Here is a 21,843-nt window from a genome sequence, read left to right on the forward strand (position 1 = left end):
GAAGCAAGGTGTGGCTAAACAAAAGAAAGTCCTGAGATAATTGATAAGGAACTGCTTCACAATGATATCAGTTTATATGATGCTCTATTTATATTTATTAATTCACTTCTACTGTAAACACTGGTTCTACAGTCTTATTTCATTCCAACACAGAGAAATGCAGGACAAGGATACTACATTAAACTCTAAAACTGTTAAAAAAATGGTAGAGGGGGCTGGGGTTGTGCCTCAGTGGTAGTAGAGCATGTGTGAGGCACTGGGTTTGATCCTCAGCACCACATAAAAATAAAATAAAGATTATTGTGTCCACCTACAACAAATTTAAAAAAAAATGGTAGGAGATTAATAATATAGTGATGGACTGCAATCTATGAACCTCTCCAAAAATGGATGGCTTATTTTATCCTCTTTTCTAACACCACATTTTATTTGTATTCTTCAGTTTGTAATGTATCTTACCTAAAAGCCTAAGAAAAAAGCATATTCTTGGGCCAAGCCTCCATTCAAAGAAAAGAAAACAGGAATAAAAAAACACTTTTTATTGAAGAATGAAAAGATACCCATATTAGGGTAGCTATTAACATTTATTAGAACAAAAGAAGACATATAGACCCAGTTAGACATCAGCATTACAAACAAGGATTTAGAAAACACTAATTCCCAGAGTAGTGTGGCACTTCCAAATATTATCACACTCATCTTGTCCTTTCCTTCCAGCTACAAATTTTTTTGCCTTTCCCTTCTACCTTTCTAGAATCTTTCCAGCAAACTCTGGTCAAGTAAAGAAGCAAGAGTAAACAAGGACACAGTTACTGAAGATCTAGGCCATCACTATAAATTTACAAAGGTTAGCACCCACTCCTCTTCAGTTCATCCTTGCAGTTTTTCCACATTAGGTAGCTATACAACTGAGCCAAGGCTCACCTTGAGACCAAGTCATGTTTCTTTTTGTATTTCTGGCTCTCTGTGAAGGATTTAATTCTCTTCTTATATCTATGTGGCTGGGTCATAAGAGACATAAGGGCCACGTTAAGTGTGTCGTTTCTCTCTATTTCTCTCTCTCATACACACACCTAGGTATATTGAACTGATTTGGAGGAGACATTTTAATAAAATCCTTTGTGCAGATGCTACTTAAATGGTGCCATGGTTCCCATGCTGCTACTGTTCTATAAGATAATGAATGATTCTTTGGTATGATACATATAGGAGGGGAACTGGACAAAATCTGTCAAAATACAATCAAATTCTTCATGGTCCTTTCTTTTTTACTATATGACAAGCTCTGTGCCAAGTGTTTTAATACGAGCAGTCGAAACACAGTCTTAATTAGTCATGACATGAGGCTTAATAAGCTGAATACCTTTTTTCAAAATATTAATTACCTCACTGAAATCTACAAATTTAAGGATGAATGAAAGCAAAAACACTCACCTCTGTCCTCCATAAATTTGTATAACTGCTGAAGAAAGTTCTCCCTTTCTTCTGGAAATGGTTCTATTTCTTCCTAATTTTAATCACAGAAGAAAAATATTATTTTTCTCAATTCAGCATTTTAATAATACAAGCAGACATCCTGCCAACACCAAAAACTAATACTCATTAAAATATTTCAAGTGTTTTAATAAACAAAATATATTTCTTAATACTAAGCTGTCCAAAACCAGGTATGTCTAACATTTTATGCTGTACAGAGGAATATATCCTAAAAGGTATCTCAATAGATTTCCAAACATAAATTCTCATGAAAGAAAAGTCACTAAAGATTGTTCATGAACTTTTTTTTTTAATGACCAGAGAGCTATTCTTCAATAGGGTCACAGACTCAATAAGACCTACTCTTACTTACATTAAATCGGGTCATATCTGACTCTATTATTACTCCTCAAGGAACTGTACAAATATGGGACCCATTAGGTATTATTACAAGTATTCTTCATTATAGGCAGCCCCACTGTATAGTACTTCAAGCTTATATAATCAGTAAAGTGGGGAACAAACTTGATCTACAATACCTGAAGATTCAGACTTAGGGAAATCTTCAAGTAATAAAATAGTTCCCCGATTTATCAATTACAAGGGAGGGACTAGCTTCTTGCTGCTGTGGCCAAGGGCTGTGGCAGTAGGGAGCTGGTCCTGAAGCAACCTGCAAGGAGCAGGGTAGTAGGTAAGATTGAGGAACTCACCAATCCAATGACTTTCATCCATTCAACATACATTTAATGAGCACCTGTAAGTGTAGGCACTGTACTAGGTGCTGAATCAAATAAAAGAAAAATAAGCTATGGAGCCTACCATTACAGAACATGATTAGGAGTAACTGCAGAAAAAAAGGTATTCAAACAGTAAAGCCAGACTTTACAGTTACTCCAGCTGAAATATATATGGTAGTTATATTCAACTGATATATATGGTGGGATATTCAACTGATATGCTCAATAAATCTAAATACAGCATTGTTAAGTTTGGAAAACCATGTACCTAATGTCATTGTTTTAGTGAAATTTTCCCTTTAATTTTAAAAACTAATACAGCAAAGGCAGGCAAATTCAAAAATTAAAATTAAAAGAAGAAACATGATGATTAACTAGTAGGTTTCTCATTGATAGTTGGACAGAGAATAAAAAATGAAAAACAATGATATCCTTATAACAAATGTGTTATTTCCCATAGTACACATATGTTGGGTTTTGGTAAGGTAACTGAAAACAAATTCAGAGTTGTCTATTTTTTAAACATTATCTTAAAATACTGTGGTACAATATTTGACTTAAACTGCCAAATTTTTTCCTATTCCAAAAATATTTAAGTAAAGTTTTTGAGAAAATTCTTAAACTAGAAATTTGCTTTTAAGTTGGGCATGTTGGTACGCATCTGTAATCCCAGTGACTTGGGAGGCTAAAGAAAGAGGACTGCAAATTTGTGGCTTGCCTCAGCAAATTACCAAGACTATTTCAAAATAAAAATTAAAATGGACTGGGGAAGTAATATTCCTGGGTTCAGTCCCCATTACCAAAAAAATAAAAAACAAAACACACACATGCACACACACACACAACTATAATAAACACAAACCTAACAACAAAAGATTTGGTAACTAATATTTATCAGTCATCCATTAATTTTATGCACCATGGCAAAAACCAAATACAAAAAGATGAGAAAGACAGGATTCTCCCCCATCTTTGAGGATCTTACAGGGTAGCATGGGAGAAAGAAAATCAGCAAGCATAGTAGCGTACTCCTGTAATCCCAGCAGCTCCAGTGGGTAAAGTGGGAGGATTACAAGTTCAAATTCTGTCTCAATAATGTAGTGAGACCTTAAATAACTCAGGCCATTTCAAAATAAAAAAATAAAAAGGGCTAGGGATGTAGCTCAGTGGCTAAAACCTGGGTGTTCAACCATTCAAACTCCAGTACCAAAAAATAAAAAACAGGCTATTAACCTAAATATATATCATGTATGTGTACATACACATAAGTAGCAAAGATACGTTCAAAAAAAGTAATGGTTTAGAATGATTACCTTTCCTGGGGGAAAGGAGGAAAGCAATGGTTCACAGGTTTTCATTAATAAAAATGAAACACAAAAGTGTGCACAAACACGGTTTTGAAAACTGAACAGAAATGTGCCCAGAGACTAAGAAAAGGTAGGAAAAGTGGTGCTGGCAGAGGTAGTGTGATATGCAGAGATGCAGCAAGGTCCCTACTTTGACATAACTAGAGAGTAAAGTTCAAAGGGGAAGAACGTAGCAAAGAAGTGACAAAGAAAAAATGGCAGGGGTTGTACCAAAAAAGAGGCTCTACACTGAAGCTTTACTTTTGTGGTAGGCAAAAGGCCACTTGGGAGGTTTTAAGCAAGGGATTGACTGCTGGAGGTTTTAAGCAAGGGACTGACTGCTCATTTAGCTTATTAAATAGAAAGAAGTCAGGAAATAGACTCAAGCAGAGAAATTTTACACTATCCATTGCATCAGGTCACTATACTCTAAAATATAAATTCATAAAGAGTCTATTTCATTAATAGTCTCTACAAATGAAGGGCAGAGTTTCATAAGTCACAAAAGTATTATATACTGATAGAAATTACCTTAATTTTCTAAACACATTAAACATAGTTCACACTTCATGGTCAAAAATAGTACTTGTCACTATCTGCATCACTTTAATGATTTTTAAAAAGTTGTTTAGAAAACCATTAATGAGTGTCAGTCACTGCTAGGCCTAAAGCACCAATTACAGTAAAATTTAAGATTTTAGTTCATGGATATGGATCCAAGAGCTAAAAATGCATAGGTGCTGCCCATTCGTATGAGATTATTTAAGATTATCTGAATCAAGGAAATATTAACTTTACTTTTATTGATTTTTCTTTTAATAACGGAAAATGTTTTATAATTTTCAAGGTATTTCAATAAAAAACTCAGGAAGTGACAGCTTTCCTGTGTATATGGCAGTGAAATTCATATTGAAGTATTAGGTGATATTTCATTAATCATCCAATAAACCAAAACCACAGCAAGATTAAGACATTACTGAATTACCAGAATATCTATACTAAATATATTTAATGTCACAAGATCATATGTCTACTTTGGATAAGCAAACAACTCGATTACGATGAATCTCACAAATATAATTTTATTATGAAGTATTTCTAACACTAAAAATATTTACGTGATTAATGACTTCATGTGAAGACCTAACCAGTTGTTATTTAGAATTTTAAAGCATCACTGTTTTTATTTACCTCTTCTTCACTGCTATTATCCTCTTTTTCTTTTTCATCATCTTCCTCCTCCTCCTCCTCTTCTGCTTCACTACTAGAGCTATCCTCTTTCAATTCTGTCTTCCAGTTAGCAGGAATAGTTCTACTTTTGTGAAATTCAAGTGCCTGATCAAAAGCTGGAAGAGGACCATAAAATGTGAACTGGATAAATATTTATCATTTTTTAAAAAATTTTGATTTGCTACATATGACAACAGAATGTATTACAATTCATATTACATATAGAGAGAACAAATATCTCTTGTGTATATAAAGTATATTCATACCATTTGTGTGTTCATACATGTACTTTGGATAATGATATCCATCACATAGAAGAAATTAAGCCAACTGAAATTCTCTAAGAATATTTAACAAGATAAAGAAATAAAGCCAACTGATATTCTCTAAGAATATTTAACAAGATAAAGAAATAGAGGGCTGGACCTCAGTGGCAGAACACTTGCCTAGCATGTGTGAGGCACTGGATTTGATCCTTAGCATGATGTAAAAAACTAAACAGATAAAGGCATGCTGTCCATCTACAACTGTAAATTAAAAAAAAAAAAAAAGATAAAGAAATAAACAAAACTATGTTGCTACAAGGTATTTGCTGTTTGCTGAGCTCTAGGCCCTGTGTGCTGCTTTTCCATGAAGCAATTCATGCAGTCTTGCTCATTCAAGGCCATTGGTATCCACTTACACAGAAAGCAAAACTGATATCATTTGGAAGGTTTATCAGGCTCAAACAAATACAAGAGGAACAGTTTTCTTCTCTCAAACGGATATTAAGCTTGTCTACTGAAAACAACTTTAACACAGTCATTCGATATTTTATCCAACGTTTACTGAATAGTTTTATGTACAAGGCACGTGAGCCATGGTTATAATGAAATACCTAATAATTGACCATAAATGTTCTCTACATTTTCAGTTAAATCTAAGTATAACAATTAGCTTCAACTAAACTTAGCTAGACACAATCATTCCTCCTTTTACAATACATGGAAATTAATTACAAAACATAAAATCTTAATGATTTTTAAGGCAGATTACACAGCATATTACTGAACTGATGTATAAGGGCAAAGACAAAATAACAATATTTACAAGGCCAAACAATAAAGTAACAAATGCAATTATAGCATATTCCTCAATCAAATGTAACTATTGGAGCCTCCATTCATACTGAAAGTTAACACATCAAAACTACTTTGATTCCTTTTTCTTTTCTTTTTTTTTAAATTTTTTTTTAATATTTATTTTTTAATTATCGGCGGGTACAACATCTTTGTTTTGTATGTGGTGCTGAGGATCGAACCCGGGCTGCATGCATGCCAGGCGAGCGCGCTACCACTTGAGCCACATCCCCAGCCCCTGATTCCTTTTTCTATAACTATGAAAACAAATACTTCATTTACTAGGAGAAAAGTCAAGAGCTGATGACACAGTTTTCTCCACTTTTCCAGAATACTGCCCCTAATATTAGGCGTCCCCCCAAAAAAGATTTTAAAAGTATAAATCACATAGAATCAAATATAATTTTAAGGATATAACTTCAAAAAAATTTAAAAACAAAACATAATCTTCAAAAACACTTGAGCCCTTTTTATAGTAGTTCTAATTCATTCCAAGATTATCTTTACCTTGTTTTAATACAGCATCAGGCTTTGGTGCAGTGTCACTAGTAATTTCATGAACGTCTTTTCTTGGCACTGAAGTACTGTATTATTTAATTATAAAAGAAAAGACAGATTAGGAGTTCAGTCAATTAAATACCACAGATAGATACTACATATAGGAAAATATTGACATATACAATGAAAGTGACTATACACAGGGTTGCAAATCCCAAATCACATGCTGGACAGCATGTTAAAATATGAGAAGATCTATGAGAGGATTCTGCCTTAAGAAATATTATAAAAATCCCTGGTTTCCAGTTATCAAAGAGACCTCTGCCTGAAAAAAATACTGAAAACTATTTAGAATAATACAGTAATAAATAAAAATGTTTAGATGACAAAAATATATGAATACAGTAAAAAAAAAGAAGTCAACAATAAAAATGAGTTTAAGAAGAATATGTACCAAGTTAAATCTAAATGTTCTTTTGATAATTTTTTTCAATGGTTTCTCGGCTCAAAATAAATTCTAATATGCAATCTGAGGCCATTTATGGAATTCCCTGACCATAAGGAAGGTCAGTTAAACACAACCAGGACAGGTTCTATGATATTCATAACATGTATTTTCTGTTTTACCCTAATAAATCTTCTTTCAGCTTTTGAGCATTTGATTTTTCTGTTACTCAAACTACAAATGGCTGAAAACTATTTCAAACACATGTATAGTCTGCCATTTTTTAACTCATTCATTCATTGTGGTGCTAAGGATTAAACCCTGAAGAACCTTGCACATGCTAGGCAAGCACTCTACAATTAGGTTGTATGCCCAGGGCTTGGCATTTTTTAAAAAATATTTTTTATTAATTGTTGATGAAATTTTTTAATTTTATTTGTATGTGGTGCTGAGAATCAAACCCAGTGCCTCACACATGGCAGGCAAGCACTGTCCCACTAAGCCACAATCCCAGCCCACGCTTGGTTATTTTTACATAGAGACTAAGTTGCTGAGGCCAGCCTTGAGTTTGTAATCCTTCTGCTTTGGCCTCCCAAGTAACTGGAATTACAGTCATGCACCATCATACCAGCTTATTTTTAAAATTTCAAATACAAAAAAAAGTAGACAGAATTGTACCATGAACCCCCATGTATCCATCATCCAACTACAATAACTGTAAACTCAATCACTCAGATATTTTTACCAGAGCCTCCAAACTTAATGGATTATTCAGAAACAAATTCAAGGCATTATAATTTATATGATATTTCATGATGGATCTTCAAAAACAACTTTTTGGCACTAGGGATTAAACACAGGGCTGCTTTACCACTAAGCTACATCCCCAACCCTTTTTATATTTTATTTTGAGACAGGGTTTCACTAAGTTGCTCAGGTCTTCACTAAATTGCTAAGGCTAGTCCTGAACTTGTGATCCTCCTTCCTCAACCTCCCAAGCCACTGGGATTACAAGTGTGTGTCACAGCTTTATTTTTAAAAATCATGTTTGAAAACTTTAAAACCTGAACACCAAATCTTAAATGTGACAATACCAGATAAGGCTCAGAAGAAAATACCTGGCTTCTCTAGTCAAAAGGGGGGGGGGGAGGGCGTGACACACAGATTTTAAGACCTCAGCTCTAAAATTTTTCTATATGAAAAATAATTGTTACATAAATTTAATGTAATCCATTTTTAAACCTCCAGACTAATATAAAAGCCAAATGTTATCCAACAGATCTAACTAGAAATATTAGAAAAAACTAACAAATCACACAAAAATGAACCATAAAGAAAGGTCAGTAAGTTTATTAGTATTAAAAATATCCAATTTGGCTCAATAACCCAGAGGCTCAAGGAGGCTGAAGCAGGATGTTCATAAGTGTAAGGCCAGCCACAGCAACTAAACAAGGCCCTGTCTCAAAATAAAAAATAAAAAGGGCTGGGGATGTGGCTCCGTGGTTAAGTGCCTCTGGATTCAATCCCTGTGTGTGTGTGTGTGTGTGTGTGTGTGTGTGTGTGTGTGTGTGTGTGTATAAATGAACCAAAATGAGTAATGAAAGGTACTATAAGACTACTTAAAGAAACATAAGGGCTGGAGTATAAAGCTCAGTGGTAGTTTAATTTTCCATTGTCTTCCATAGTACATGCAAGACCCTGGATTTGAACCCTAGCACAGTTTAAATTTTTAAATCTCCAATGTGAAAAATGGTTATCTTTGAAACATTCTCTCTGGTGAAAAATGAAAGCTAAGGTCATTGGAAATAACACTCATCCCTTAACATTTTAAACTGAAGAGGGGAAAGCATAGGTACTTCTAGATAGGTTTTTCAAACCAAATGAATGATACTTACAATTTTCCATCTTTGAAAGATCGTACAAGAATATTATCTTTTTTCACAGCAATCTCATCACTGCAATCAGGACAAACCACCTTTTAAAAGAAGTGTGAGACTATCAGCATATTAGTTACAAATGTGCCTTTCAATTAAATCCTTTTAAAAATTAGCTTAAACTTAAAGAGTTTAAAACCAATTTTAGTTTTAGAGTAGTAAGCACACCTATGTAACTTTAAATCAATCTTTTACATCCTTCCAATTCTGAACATTTCAGACCGGTTTTTTGGTACAGGATGGTGTTAAAAACAGAAGCATGGCTGAAAGGGGGATGAAGTTGTAGGCAAAGTTCTCAGCAGAATAGAGAAAAGAGGCAGAGCTGCGCCACGACTAAAATAGAGATCCAACGTTTCCAAAGCCTTGTTGATCGCATAATTATTAGGATAAAATCTAAGATCTTTAGAAAGGCTAATTCAAGATTTTGCCAACATAAATTTGCCTTTTAGAAATTCACTTTGGCTGTTATACCAGACAAGAAAGAGACAAGAACTTAAATATTTTGCTCTTGAAATCACCTGGGCAAGAGACAGTGGCTTGAATAGAAAGTGGCAACAATAGAAAATTAAATGAATGAGAAAAACCATAGAATTAGAGAAGTAAAAGGTGAATAGAAGAGGACACTAGGTTTTTCTATCTCATGCAAATGACACTGCATTCTCAAGAAAGGAAAACAAGGAACAAAGAGGTAAATTTGGGGCTTAAGTTCTGAGGCAGCTAAATGATATCCGAATGAAGATAATGAACAGGAAAATACACAAGTCTGTAGTTCAGCCCAAATCTGGATTCTAAGATAGAAATCTGGAAGTCAAAAGCCCTAAGTTTTACAACATAGGGCCTGTGAACCAAAGTCACCCATTTTTTTCTTGAGGTTATGCAATCTATACAAATGATCATCTCTGGCCAGTGCTGACAGTGGTGTGTAGGTAAGTGAGTTCATACTCGCTTTGTTACAGAACCCAAATCTATATTTTATCCTGTTCGTTATTTTCTTGGTCCCTAAGACACTTCTTTGTTTTATCTTAGGGGTGAAGCTATAAAAACAGAATACTATCACCCTAAAGGAAATACTGACATACTCTGAATTACAAACATTAAAAGTTGATGAGGAGAGCACTTGATAAAGAAAACTGAAAAGGAGAATAAGCTAAGACTTCCTCCTCTTAAAAGATGGCTAAATACAATCTTAATAAAAACACATGTACAACTACTTATCGTTGAGAAAAAGATACACAGAACAGTTTTTAAAACATATTTTCAAAAGGAATTCATACAAAGAATTTTACCACATTAACAACAAAGAAATGGCTGGGCAAGATAGTGCACACCTGTAATCCCAGCAACTCCAGCAGGCTGAAGCAGGGAAGACTGCAAGTTCAAAGCCAGCCTCAGCAATGTAGTCAGGCCGTAAGCAACTTAGTGAGACCATATCTCAAAATAAAATATAAAAAAGGACTGGAGATGTGGCTTAGGGTTTAGGTGCCCCAGGGTTCAATATCCCTCATATATAAAAACAAAGAAAATGGTCACATACATTGGGATTTAAATTTTCAGTTTACTTATTCATCCAAAGTATGACCTTAACTCTTCTGGTTAATATTCACAGTTTCCTAATCTCCAAATGAGGGAAATAATAATACTGATCCTCAGAGTACCTGTGAAGGCTTATTAGCACAATCCTTGTACATAATAGGCACCCAATAAACGTTGAATGGATGGATGGATATTTGGAGGATAAAGGCATCAGAAAGTATTTATATTTATCAAACCAAAGAATCATCTTTGTTATTTTTCTTTATAAAAACTCACATTGATTTGGTACTTTATTTTGTGTCAAACACTGAACTAAGCACTGGAATAAAGACTACAAAATGTATAAACTGAAAAGGATTATAGTCATCACTTGTAGACAACAGTACATAGTACATAAGAAAGATGTTTCTACTCCAAAATTTACTGTATTTAATTTGAGAAATAATAATGAGGCTAGGGTTAAGTATAGTTCATTAAAATTGCAAATATAAGGGGCTGGGTGGTGGCTCAGTTGTACAGCACTTGCCTCGCATGGGTGAGGCACTGGGTTCAATTCCCAGCACCACATAAAAATAAATAAATAAAACTGCAAATGTATAAAAGTTTATACATATGATGGACATACATTTTCATACAAATGCACATTAAACACTGAATAATGTATTTTAATCCTATCTCCAAGTTTCTGCAAGTGGTATTCAGTGTAAAGGAAAACAAGATGACAATAATGGTTAGTGGATTCTCAACCGATAATTTAAAAAATTAATTAAACACAATAACAAAAAATTTTTACTTCATTCAATGGGTCAAACCCTATAAAACATTTTAAACAATGCTTAACATAAAAAGTGCCACATTTAACAAATATGCTTTAAAGAATCCCATGAATACATATAAACTTCACTAAATGACTTTAGCAGAAGAAAAATGCATTCTAAGGGAATTTGTTTAATTACTGTTAGTAGGACAGTAAAACATAAAACAGTGTTCAGTGAATAATTTTTGACCCATTCTGTCTCTTGATATCTGAAAACAAAGTAGTTGTTAGAGGTGAGAATGTTATCTGCAATGTACCCTTAATTTAGTCAATAGGTCTTCAGGCAAAAGGTCTATTAATAAGAAGTGTGTGGGGGATACCTCTGTAAAAGATGTGTTTACCAGTGTTGGACACAAATGAACCAATGGTCTTCAGACAAACTCATCAGAGGTCATAAATTTAGACACATCAAATTTTAAGAGTTCAAGATAATTCTGAAGAGATACTGATTATTCACTTCATTCTCCTGTTTGAAATTTAAAACTTTTAATAACTCGACTGGGGATATAGCTCAATTGGCAGAGTGTTTGCCTCGCGTGCACAAGGTCCTGGGGTTCAATCCCCAGCATGACCCCCCAAAAAACACCTTTTTATCACTTATCCAATTATATGAAAAAAATGTATTACTGTCACAAGAGTTAAATCTTCATTAAAGTATAGCAAGACTATTAGTAAAGTCTGTGTCTGCCTTAAGAACTACAAAATTATGATGCTGTCCACCACAAGATTAGTTGAAAGCCAACCTAAGCTAGTCTTTGAAAGATATGTGGATATGTGTTTTCTTTCTAAAAGTCAAAGAAAAATTATCTGAGGTTGGGGAAGTAGTTCAATGACAAAGTGCATGCCTCTCAGACAAGAGATCCTGGGTTCTATCGTCAGTACTGCTGAAAAACAAAACAAAGCAAAAACTCTTATACAGAACCCCTCCAACTTGCTACAGAGGCTAGTGGTTAGCAACACCAATGAAATGAAGTTCAAAAGACTTTCTGTCATCTGCCATTGCTGCTGAGCTGCATGGAACTAGAAACAAATAATCAGGATACTCCTGATGATGAAGCACTATCTCCTCAGAATTTCAGAAAGATAATGAAAATAGAAAATTCTACATAGTCAACCTACAGAACTGTAATTTGAGAGGAAACATGAAAGAGTAGGTAGATAAGAGAATTCACTATAAAGAAAATCAGAGACTGGGTAATATGTCACTGAAGTTGTGATTATGCATGAAGTACCAAAAAGGCAAGATTAAGATCCAAGCAAATGCCCTGGTCCAGTAGGTATGGGGAAAATACCTACTTGGGGGATGTCAACCAAGAAAGTGTTTTTTCTTTTTCAGTCTATACTTCATGGTAGATTTGGAGTTTTACAAGTTTGCATTATTAATTTTCTACCTAAAATAGAGCAATATAAGCAATTGTCATATACCTACTTCTAAGATCATCAAATTTTTATTTTCTTAGATGTCATCAAGAAATCACTGAACTTAAAAACAATTTTGAAAGTAATCTTTGTGTGAACTTAATGTTAGAAACATTTCATTGTGCATCTATGACAAACACCAGTAAGAAAATCCATTCTTTTCCTCATAAATTACATACTTGAAAATTAAATTCTTTAATGTTGAAACTACTCACCAATGCTGGAAACCACAGTGCTTTCTTTTTATCCAAACTAACGTAATCTACACATACAACTTTGCCTAGTAGTTCATCAATTTGTTTCCTATCATCCTCATCTTCATCACTGGAGGATGATGAAGACTCTTCCTCTGGTCTAAAGGAAAAAAAATAAGATATTTCCATTTATCTTTAGAAAGAATAAACATGCCAATGATGAATATAGGCGTTTCAGACCTTTTATCAGATTTCTTAACACCTACAAAATGGCAAATTTAAATTTTAAAGTTTCTGAACTTTCTAAAGAGTAACAGAGTTATCTTCAAAGAAAAGCACATCAAATTCCTAAATCTCTTTCAAATTTATTTACTACTATTTTAAAAGATTAAGGGGGAACAACAGATCAGAATAACCGGTGCTCAAATCCCCCCAAATTTGAAGGTCTCTATTAAATATCTCAATACTACACTAAAATATATTAGATCCCAGGCTGGATCTGTAACTCATTGGAAGAGCGCTTGCCTAGCACATGTGAGGCACTAGGTTAGATCCTTAGCACCACATATAAATAAACAAATTTTTAAAAGGCATTCTGTCCACCTATAACTACAAAAAATGAAAATAAATGTATATATTAGATCTCAATCTCAGATTTTAGGAGTTAGGGAGAAAGTCATATTACATTCCCAGTATAAAGCTAAATTTAAGAAAGGACCTGCAGATCTTTATTAAGTAGAGATTAGAATGGGGAGAGGAGGCAATCTGGTAAGAGATCACCACTGCTATCCTTAGTATCAAACAAAAAATAGGAATTCATAAACTCTATATGGTTCTTTTGTATTATGTTTTAAAGATGTATATAGTAACATAAAATATTGGGCTAGTAAATTAGAAAGCTGTTAACTGACAGAAGAAAAAGGAAGGACCTAAAACCAGATGCTATGTTATCAATATTTGAGGTAAATAAAGTAAAAAGCGAATTTCAAAAAGAAAAACAGAACAAAATTGTAAAACAAAAAGATAATTCTACCTTATATCTGGTGGCAAGAAAGTTCACAATCACTGCTAACAAAAAGATTTCTGACTGCTCAAAATGCCCAGAATAAGAAAGGACACTAAGAAATTTTGACTACATGAAAATATGTTCTTTATGTAAAGAATATACATAAAATATAAAATATGCTCTTTTATAACACAGAATAATGTCTAGCACTGAATATATACAAGGATGAAAACATCTAAGATAGTTTACTTTTTTTGTTGTCAATAAACTTGCTAACAGATTTGCTACTTTAAAACTTCAAACATAATTGGGGTTTGGGATGTACTTGAATGGCAGAATACCTGTTTAGCATGCTAAAGCCCTTCACTTCATCCATTGCACCAAAAACAACACCAAATTTTAAAGTGATTCATCTATTTGGTTGATTGGGACAAGTCCAGTATATTCTGAAATTATCTTTGATATCTGTTACAACATCTCTTTAAATGTATACATTTCAATATGAATGTAAACAAAGCAAAAAAATTATAATAATCTGAGTGACATGGGAATAACAAAATTTGACTCTAACAATCAGCCAAGTAAATAACAAAGCCAAGTCGGCTATCAAGTAAAGTCCTGTATTTCAAATAGCACTTGAGATTAATGCCCACTTAGAAAGCAGGTAGAAAGAAACCAAAAAACTCAACAAGCCTGTTTATTACCAGAGCATGAGACTATACATATGGGCACACAACTTGGACTATAATGATTACAGACTTCCAAAGTCTGATTTCTCCTTCAGTAAAAGACATTCTGAAGGGCAATGACTTTTAATCTCTCCACCCTCTAATAAATATAAAGCACAACCAAACTTAACACCATCAATATCGCTATTCAAAAGTAGTCACTCAACTCTCATACTAAGGTTTGTATATGCCCTTTATATCATTAGCATGCTAGAAAATCCCATCACCATATAAAACATACTTATGAAAATCTGTAAAATATAGAAAATTGAGCTTTATTGGGGAAGTAAATTTCTCTATCAAAATTCTGACTTTTCAGACTTAACAAGTATGAAGACTTCACATCCCAAAGTTATACAAAAATAGAAACAACCTTTGTTGGTCTAGATCAACCTCATCCTTATCCTTCCCTCAACATTTCCTCCCACCATGAATCCTCCACTCTCTGGTATCCATTTTTTCCGCCTCTACTAGATTCAGTAACATCAATATGCTATTATTTCCATCAATTTATTGTCATTTTTCTCATCTTAAAAAAAAAGTCCTCAGCTGGAGGTTGTGGCTCAGCGGTGGAGCGCTCGCCTCATACTTGGGAGACCCTGGGTTCGATCCTCAGCACCACGTAAAAATAAATAAAATAAATAAAGGTACTGTGTCCAACTACAAACTAAAAAATAAATTTAAAAAAAGAAAAAAATCCTAATCTCATTTTTTCCTCCAGCCTCTCTTACCTTATTCTCATCTCTTTTTGATCCTCCCCTCAAAACTGATAAACACCCATCTGAGTCTAAAATGTCCCCTCAGTAAGGCTGCCTTGCCCATCTTCTTCAAGTTTTCAACCTGCTCACCCCTTCCATCTCCCTTTACCCTGCTCTACTACTGTATAATTTACATATTGTCCAACTCCTCCATTAAGAAAATATAAGGTTTAAAGGCAGAGAATTTTTTAAATAATTGTTTATTTTTTCCACTGAAACAATCTGAAGTATTTCAAGTGTTTGACATAGCAATAAATATTTGATGAAACAAATAAAAAGATTTCCTTCTTTCTACTATGGTAATTCTGACTTTATTCTTAAATCAAAAAATATATACAGTCAGTGTAAATAATACAATTATGCCCATAGCTCCTTTCTTATGTCCTTTTAAAGGAACTTAGCCAGGAAATTGTTAATGAAGGCAAGTACTCAATAAACTGATGAACTAAAATAAATGAGCATCAAAAATATATGAAGAGGGGCTGGGGATGTGGCTCAAGCGGTAGCACACTTGCTTGGCATGCGTGCGGCCCGGGTTCGATCCTCAGCACCACATACAAAGATGTTGTGTCCGCCGAAAACTAAAAAAATTTAAAAATATATATATATATATGAAGAGAGCTGGGGTTGTAGCTTAGCGGCAGAGTGCTTGCCTGGCACATGTGAGGCACTGGGTTTGATCCTCAGGACCACATATACATAAAGTAAAGGTATTGTGTCCATCTAAAACTAAAAATATTTTTTAAAAAATGTGTTTGTGTGTATGTATGTATGTGTGTGTGTGTGTGTGTGTGTGTGTATGAATGAATGAATAGGGTTTTGGTTCATCGGTAGAGCACTTGCCCATCATGTGGGTTCCGGGCCCAGCACTACACTATAGACGTATGGCAAGGTGAGGTGGAGGAGACAGAGCAATTAAAGAGCCTACTTGGTCTCTGTTCACCTCCGACATTGTTTTTTCTTCAGTGGCAAAGCATTTATTAATAGAGTCACAAAAAAATAATGCCCTGGGCTGGGGCTATAGCTCAGTGGTTCAGCGCTTGCCTCACACCTGTGAAGCACTGGGTTCGATCACTAGCACCCCATAAAAATAAACAAACCAAGATATTGTGTCCATCTACAACTAAAAAAAATATTTAAAAAATAATGCCCTGCCTCTATGAAATAAAATCTGATGCCACTGGAAACAAAGTATTTCATATTTACCATAATACTATAATAAATACTCAAAGGTGATTATCACTATTAAATAAGTTTTAAATCTAGAAAGAAGAACTTCAGATAAGATGTAGGCCAAAGAAAGGCAAATGGTAAGATGCAAATGAAAAACTGGGCTAGGAATTTCAGAGGATCAGTCTTTGAAATGCTATTCCAAATTCAATGATCCTTTATTATTTCAGTCTAGTCAATATCCATTTCATACTTTGGGTGTTGTATATTAAAAGCCTATATAGTACCATGAAAACTGACAACATATATCAGGTCTTAGATATTGAGAAATATGGAATATATGGACTTATACACTTAAAAGAGTTTGAACAAATTTAAAAAACATAAGAAAAAAAGAAAAGTGCTCCAATTTTCTTCTCAACTTGTATTAAGAAGGAAACTAGAGTTGGGAATGCAGCTCAAGTACAACATTTGCCTAGCATGTGTGAGGCCCTGGGTTCAATCCCCAACACTGCCAAACATAAGAAAGAAAGAAGAGTTATGAAGGAAACTAGAATCCAATTCTCATTTCAAAATAAAGGAGTAAAAACACTACTGGAATTAAACAGTGGTGTCAACCGTGTGATTCCATGAATATACTAACAATCACTAACCGTATACTTCAAAAGGGTGAAGTTTATGGTGTGTGAATTATGTATCAATAAAAAATGTGGTAAGATCTGTAGATCTGTAAATACTAAGTTAAATCATTAGTTCGTCAGGTTAATCTTAGCACTGTCACTGGGTAAAACATTTACTCATAAATAATTCCTTGTTAGCAAGAATCATTACTTCTGAAGGAGAAAACAGCAAGTAGACTGCTTTCCTACTATTGCAAATGCACATATTCTTTAGCCAAATTATCGGAAAAAACTGAGAAAGGGAGGCATTACAAAATTATGTCTGCCACAATGGGTACATACATGCTAATTAAAAAGATCAATTAATTAATTTAAAAAATTAATGACAGAAGATGATCATTGTTAAAAAGAAAATAGTTGAACTTGTTAGAATTAAAGGTAGAACATAAATGAAAGCCGATTAAATGAAATATGTCAAAAATAATTCTGGAATAACAGGGGGCACATTAACTGGTGTAGCTGCTAAAAGAAAACAAAGGTAGTGATAGATTATTACAACAATGGAATCCTGTGAAGAGACAACCTTATTTATCTTTGTACAAAAATACATTTAAACAGCAATCAGAGAACCACAATGAAGATGTTTTTTAGTAGAGTATTAAAAATAGAAATGAAGGTCAGATGAGCAGTCTTGAGATCCAGGTCTAAGACTTTGTTGTAGAGAATGAGTTGGAAGAGACAGAAGAATGAGGTTTGAGGAATTAGATTGAAGGATATGGGTAATTCAAACTGTGGTACTTGTTCATGATGCTTACACAACAGGGTTCCAAACACTAAGCAAGCACAACATGTTCAGGTCCCTCAGCATTGAGAATGACCAACCTCACTAGTAAAGGGGAAGAATCAGCAAGTAAAACAAGATCACAGATCAAAATGGGATTCATCCCCTAGAAAAGCAATTCTCAATCTTTTATCTGTCTTCATACTTGGTGTGTGTACAGTACAATCCCAAGGCAAATCTCTCATTAAACACAGAGATTCTTAATAGAAAAACCCCCAACTTAGAATGTTTGCTGGAGTCTTTAAAAAGCAAAGATCAACTTGTTCCATAGCACCTACCTAACAGACTTTTTAATAGATTCTAATTTTTAATCATTTTTGTACATCAGTCTAAATGATACTCCATAATATATCTATTTAAAATTTAAAGTATGCTATAAACAGCACGTACAATTTTTTTCAAAATGGAAAAAATTGATATTTATAAAAAACTATTTTTCCTAAAATATATGTGAATGCTGTTAAAAGTTCAGATAATGCTAGGGCTGGGGCTATACCTCAGTGGAAAGAGTACCCACCTAGCACATGTGAGGCACATGTAAAAATAAAGATACTATGTCCAACTACATCTAAAAAAATATATATTTTTTTAAAAGTGCAGATAATGCAGCAAAAACCAATACTTGACTATTAGATGTAAATACTAGTAAGAAGTATTTTTATATACATGCATATACACATATTTTCATATATAATGAGTTCAGATGATACACTACCAATTCTTCATGAATTTTTTTCTTCATATAAATAACATGATGATGGTATTTACCTACTTCAGGGTGACCATGCCAAATCTAAAATGGTCTGAAATGAGAGCATTTTGAATTTTGGATGTTTAACCAGTACAGTCTACACAAATAATCTAAACTCTGAAAAACTCTGAAATCTGAAACATCTCCAGTCCCAAGCATTTTGGATAAGGGATTCTCTATTTGTACTTACTATATTAACAAACTCATGATATTAATTCAATTTCCATAACAACTCTAAAAAATAAGTAATACTAATATCTCAATTTTTATAGGCAAGAATTGAGACATGAAAAGATTCAGTAACCTGTTAAACATCACATAGCAAAAAAGTGGGAGAGTTAGAACTCAAGCCCAAGCCATCTGGTTCCACACTGGGCTAGATAATCAGAAATCCATCAATAAAAAAATAATTTTAAATTTCATGAACCTCACTGCTCTGACATCATAAATCATAATTAAAAGTTGAGTAAGGGGCTGGGATTATGGTTGAGCGGTAGAAAGCTCACCTAACATGTGCAAGGCCCTGGGTTCCATCCTCAGCACCACATAAAAATAAATAAATAAAGATATTGTGTCTTACTACAACTAAAAAATATTTTTTAAAAAAGAAAGAAACATCAAGTCTACAAAAAAAAGTTGAGTAGAGAATTAGAGGAAGACTATAATGATCAGTGATATATAAGATCTTAATTCATAATTAAAGTCATTAATTTTCAAAGAGACATCCAAAGATATCAAAAACGAAGTGCTTCAGTGAATACATTATGGCAACCTAATAGCCCTCTGGAAAAACTGGAAGCATTATTACATCACAGTTACACCTAATATTCATGACAGAGGTCTTTCATACTAATAATGCTATTATATATTTTTAATTTATTTTTCTGTCTCAATTTTTAAATGTCATACATATAAATAAGTTAACATTTACAACCTGGGTATCCTAAAAATAGTCAAATAACCAGTAATCTAAGTCACTAGTCAGAGAAATTATTCACGTGGTAACTAATCACAGACATGGTAGGAAAATGAGTAACATTAAGTATCTTTTCAATGCAATAACTCGTCTTCTAATTTACTCCCTCAAATGAACTTTTATTTATTATTACACATAATTTGATCAGTAACTGAAGTACTCTAAAAAAAGAGTCCCTTAGTTGAACAGGAAAGGGCTTATGGAGTAAGGGTGAGTTCAAGGCCTGGTTCTTCCTCTCCTTGGATCAGATATTTCATTTCTCTTAGATTTATTTTCTTAATTTTAATAAGGATAACCTATCTTAAAGAGTTGCTGTAAGGCTGAAATTAAATAATTAGAGAGAGCGCCTACCCAACTATCTCCAATGCTCAGACACAATTAGAATTAATTTCTGACTCAACATAGTGAATGAAAGCATTCACTTACACTGAAGGTTTTTAATAATTAACTCAATACTTATTTTTAATAGATACTCCAACAATATGTGGCATGTCTGGTTTCAAGAAAAAATTGGGAGACACAAAATGGTTTACATAAAGCAAGTAGCACTTCTGTTGAGAATTAAAAAATGAGCAAGACAGTGACTTGGAAGGAGGGACTAGAGATTAAAAAAAAAAAAAAAGGCTGATACAGATTATGGACTAGTTCCATTCTGAATATACCACCAAGATATACACAGGGAGAAACTGGAAGTAAATAATAGCTGTTAAGATTGGTAGAGCATAGAGAAGCTCAATTACCCATGCTGAGCAGTTTGAAAGCAATACTAGATCTAAAATTACTATTTGATCTCATTAGCATTCTGCAAATTACAATTTAAAAATAAGAACTATTAAAACAATATTAGGAGAAATGAATTCAGGTTCAACTACAGTTATGAAAATGGACTTACATATGATTAGATCTTCTTCCTCTATTTGTTTTCTTTCCTATGACTGGAGTGCCAAAATGCTCAGGGTTGGTGAGTGGGAGCTGGTCTAATGTCTGTGGGTAAGAACATAAACCCATCACAAGTTATTACTTTGCAAGTGCTTTCTTTTTAAACCAAATCAGTTTAAGATTATGCTCAGATTTCGAGACTAAATTATTCCCCAAGGAAGGCTAAAACCTAAAACACAACTTTCCTAAAGATAGAAAATTCTAGTTTCAAAGATATTAGAATAAAGATGAATGAGACCATTAATGAGGAAAAAAAATGAAAACAAAAATTGGCTCTTCTGTCTAGATGACTCATTACCTATTAAAAGGTTGACAGGCATCTCAGAATGATTAAAATACAAGAAAAAGTTAAAAAATAACTCAGGGAATATGGATGCGAGAAGTAAAATACCCATCAAACTCTTAGGTGGGTGTGTACAGTAGCTCAAATTTTCCCTTGTACATATGGGATTATAATTCATAAAATGATTAACAAGTAACACAAATACAGTTCGAGATAAGCACCAACTGCTTTGAAATGGACTTCAGAGAAGCTGTATGATTATTTGGAAAATATAAGTATTTTAAAGAAAATTAAAACATAAGTTTTTCTAAATTTATTTTCCTTTCCTCTTTAATCTGCAGCAGCTAATATCATGATACTTCATATGAAAATGTCAACCAATAAATGAACATTTCTTTCTTATTATCAAGTGCATAGTTCACATCAACCAAAGTCCCTCACCCCCTTCCAAAAGTAATGATTTCCAGTAAAAGACTGATGGTTGAAGACAGAAGGAGGGGAAGAAAAAAATTAGTTTTTCTTGTTGTTTGTTTGTTTGTTTGTTTTTGCCCTAACTTTCTCAATATTAGATATCTCAAAAAATTTTTCTTACAATTTGCCTGGCCTTTACTTCCTGAAAGGATTTGACATAAAATGCTATCAATTCAAAGATATTAAACTTGAGTCTCTCAATATCAACTTTGACAATATGCCTACTGTCTCTACTATTTTTCTCTCAAAAAACTCTTTTTGAGATTTCCATGGCTAGTTTTCCTTCAGTGTCCTTTGCTATTGGAGATAATTTTATGAGCACCAAGAAAACAAAGGATTCCTGGGAAAACGGTCAGGATGGACATAAGGGTGAGGAACTATGGACTTCTTAAAGTTACAATCAAGAGAGTATAGAATAAGAAAAGATATCCATCGACTCTGATTTAAATGTCAGGCATCTAAACAAACAATGCTAAATTTAAAAAGAAATTTTCGACTTCCATTTTTTAAATTGAGGTAACATTAATGAAAATAATGATGAACTGAATTGTGA

General features: G+C 33.5%; 1 protein-coding gene across 5 annotated transcripts in view; it reads right to left on the minus strand.

Moving 5' to 3' along the window:
• Arid4b (AT-rich interaction domain 4B) overlaps positions 1-21,843 on the minus strand; it is a 140,892-nt gene that overhangs the window by 44,591 nt on the left and 74,458 nt on the right. For all 5 annotated transcript variants that reach the window (XM_013356408.4, XM_040278636.2, XM_005320363.5 and 2 more), the window contains exons 7-12: positions 20,490-20,581; positions 12,769-12,907; positions 8,746-8,825; positions 6,415-6,491; positions 4,751-4,905; positions 1,435-1,507 (exon numbers count right to left, since the gene is read on the minus strand). In XM_013356408.4, coding sequence (XP_013211862.2) covers positions 1,435-1,507; positions 4,751-4,905; positions 6,415-6,491; positions 8,746-8,825; positions 12,769-12,907; positions 20,490-20,581 — 616 coding nt within the window. The remainder of the gene's footprint in view (positions 1-1,434; positions 1,508-4,750; positions 4,906-6,414; positions 6,492-8,745; positions 8,826-12,768; positions 12,908-20,489; positions 20,582-21,843) is intronic.

Source organism: Ictidomys tridecemlineatus, chromosome 10 (genome assembly GCF_052094955.1).
Source record: "Ictidomys tridecemlineatus isolate mIctTri1 chromosome 10, mIctTri1.hap1, whole genome shotgun sequence".
NCBI classification, from domain to species: domain Eukaryota; kingdom Metazoa; phylum Chordata; class Mammalia; order Rodentia; family Sciuridae; genus Ictidomys; species Ictidomys tridecemlineatus.